The sequence below is a fragment of the Cynoglossus semilaevis genome, chromosome 6 (genome assembly GCF_000523025.1).
Source record: "Cynoglossus semilaevis isolate Cse_v1.0 chromosome 6, Cse_v1.0, whole genome shotgun sequence".
Classification (NCBI taxonomy): domain Eukaryota; kingdom Metazoa; phylum Chordata; class Actinopteri; order Pleuronectiformes; family Cynoglossidae; genus Cynoglossus; species Cynoglossus semilaevis.
In genome coordinates, this window is record NC_024312.1 from 10,166,652 (window position 1) to 10,168,490 (window position 1,839).

The following is a 1,839-nucleotide window of genomic DNA, read 5'->3' on the forward strand; positions in this document are numbered from 1 at the left end:
AATCACTCTCTGCGAACTAATCTTTCACTGTGAACTAATCTTTCGCTACGAACGAATTACTCTCTACAAACTAATCTTTCACTACGATCTAATTACTCTGCAAACGAATCTTTCATTGCAAACGAATCACTCTCTGTGAACGAATCTTTCGCTGTGAACGAATCTTTCGCTGTGAACTAATCTTTCGCCGTGAACTAATCTTTCGCTGTGATCTTCTCGATCACGTGAATGGGCAGGATTTTTTTTTTTTTGACAAACTTTGCTGTAAGTTTAACGTAACGCGTTCTTTTTTTTTATGAAGTTAAGATTGCGTAGTTCCCAGACATCGGAGCGAGATGAAACGATAATAGGGTTCACCTTATGGCCTATATTGAGAACCTCATATCATGTATATTTTGATCCGTACAAACCACTGTATGAGTTGCTGCCACCTAGTGACTGGAAGCTTGTTATCATTCAAGCCTTACAACAGTGGTACGAATCACTCTCTGTGAACGAATCTTTCGCTGTGAACGAATCTTTCGCTGTGAACTAATCTTTCGCCGTGAACTAATCTTTCGCTGTGATCTTCTCGATCACGTGAATGGGCAGGATTTTTTTTTTTTTGACAAACTTTGCTGTAAGTTTAACGTAACGCGTTCTTTTTTTTTATGAAGTTAAGATTGCGTAGTTCCCAGACATCGGAGCGAGATGAAACGATAATAGGGTTCACCTTATGGCCTATATTGAGAACCTCATATCATGTATATTTTGATCCGTACAAACCACTGTATGAGTTGCTGCCACCTAGTGACTGGAAGCTTGTTATCATTCAAGCCTTACAACAGTGGTACTCTTTTGAGAAGTACTGATCTAGCCATATCTAGGTTCTTGTATTGTTGTATTTGTGTGTTGTCCCAAAATATTGATCATCACCCATTTCCTCACCAGGCTGGAATATAAGTACTCTCGCTTGGTGATATCTGCCAATAAAGAGTGCGACATGCCTGGAGCTGACAGCTGCGCTGTGATGGAGGGAGAGACTGAGGGAGACATGGAGGATGAAGTGGTCTTCACAAAACCGTCCCTGCTCCACAAACTGAAAGCAATGACATCTAAAGTGAGAAAAACATTTTATACTTCACATTTGTCAAACTCTTGGCCCGGGGGGGGGGCAAATATTCTACATTCTTTTTTTTCATCCTTTGGTTTGAGAGTTATACTCAGGGGTGTCTTATATATTAAATATATAATTTCACTATTGTTATTTTCACACTGACAACCGCTAGAGGGCACTCTAGGCTTGTGTACCGCAAGCCTAGAGTGCCCTTGTATACATTTTTAGCTGGATGTGGCCCATTTGGCTTTTTAATCTGGCCCACCAAACTTTTCATTATACTTCTGCCTTGCATGCATTTCCCCAATAGATGGTATAGACAAGGCGGAAATCATTTTAGCATTTTAGCCTTTACTGACTGACTGACTGTTACATGTTATTTGTATTAGTTCATACAAACGCTCTATCGATCTGCACCGTCAAATTTTAGGACCCATCGTGGCCCGTGAGTCAAAAAGTTTGCCCGCGCCTGCTATACATAGTGCACCATAGTGATGTTCGATACCACCAATTTCCCTTCCGATCCGATACCGAGTAAAATTCGGGCTGGTATCGTCGATACCGATATCGATACCGATATTTTATCATTTGTCTTTTAAATTAAAAAAAAAAGTGTATTTCAAATCATAGCTTCTTTAAGAATCCAAGGCAGAGTTTTTGATCTTGTGTATTTTTACTGTAAACAGTTTATGGTAGTAGTAGAATTATATTATAATAGTACTACTAGTATTTTTTTACCTGAG

General features: G+C 39.4%; 1 protein-coding gene across 1 annotated transcript in view; it reads left to right on the forward strand.

Moving 5' to 3' along the window:
* LOC103380083 (UPF0577 protein KIAA1324-like) overlaps window positions 1-1,839 on the forward strand; it is a 22,361-nt gene that overhangs the window by 18,670 nt on the left and 1,852 nt on the right. The window contains 1 exon segment of the mRNA XM_025056412.1: window positions 931-1,099. Coding sequence (XP_024912180.1) covers window positions 931-1,099 — 169 coding nt within the window.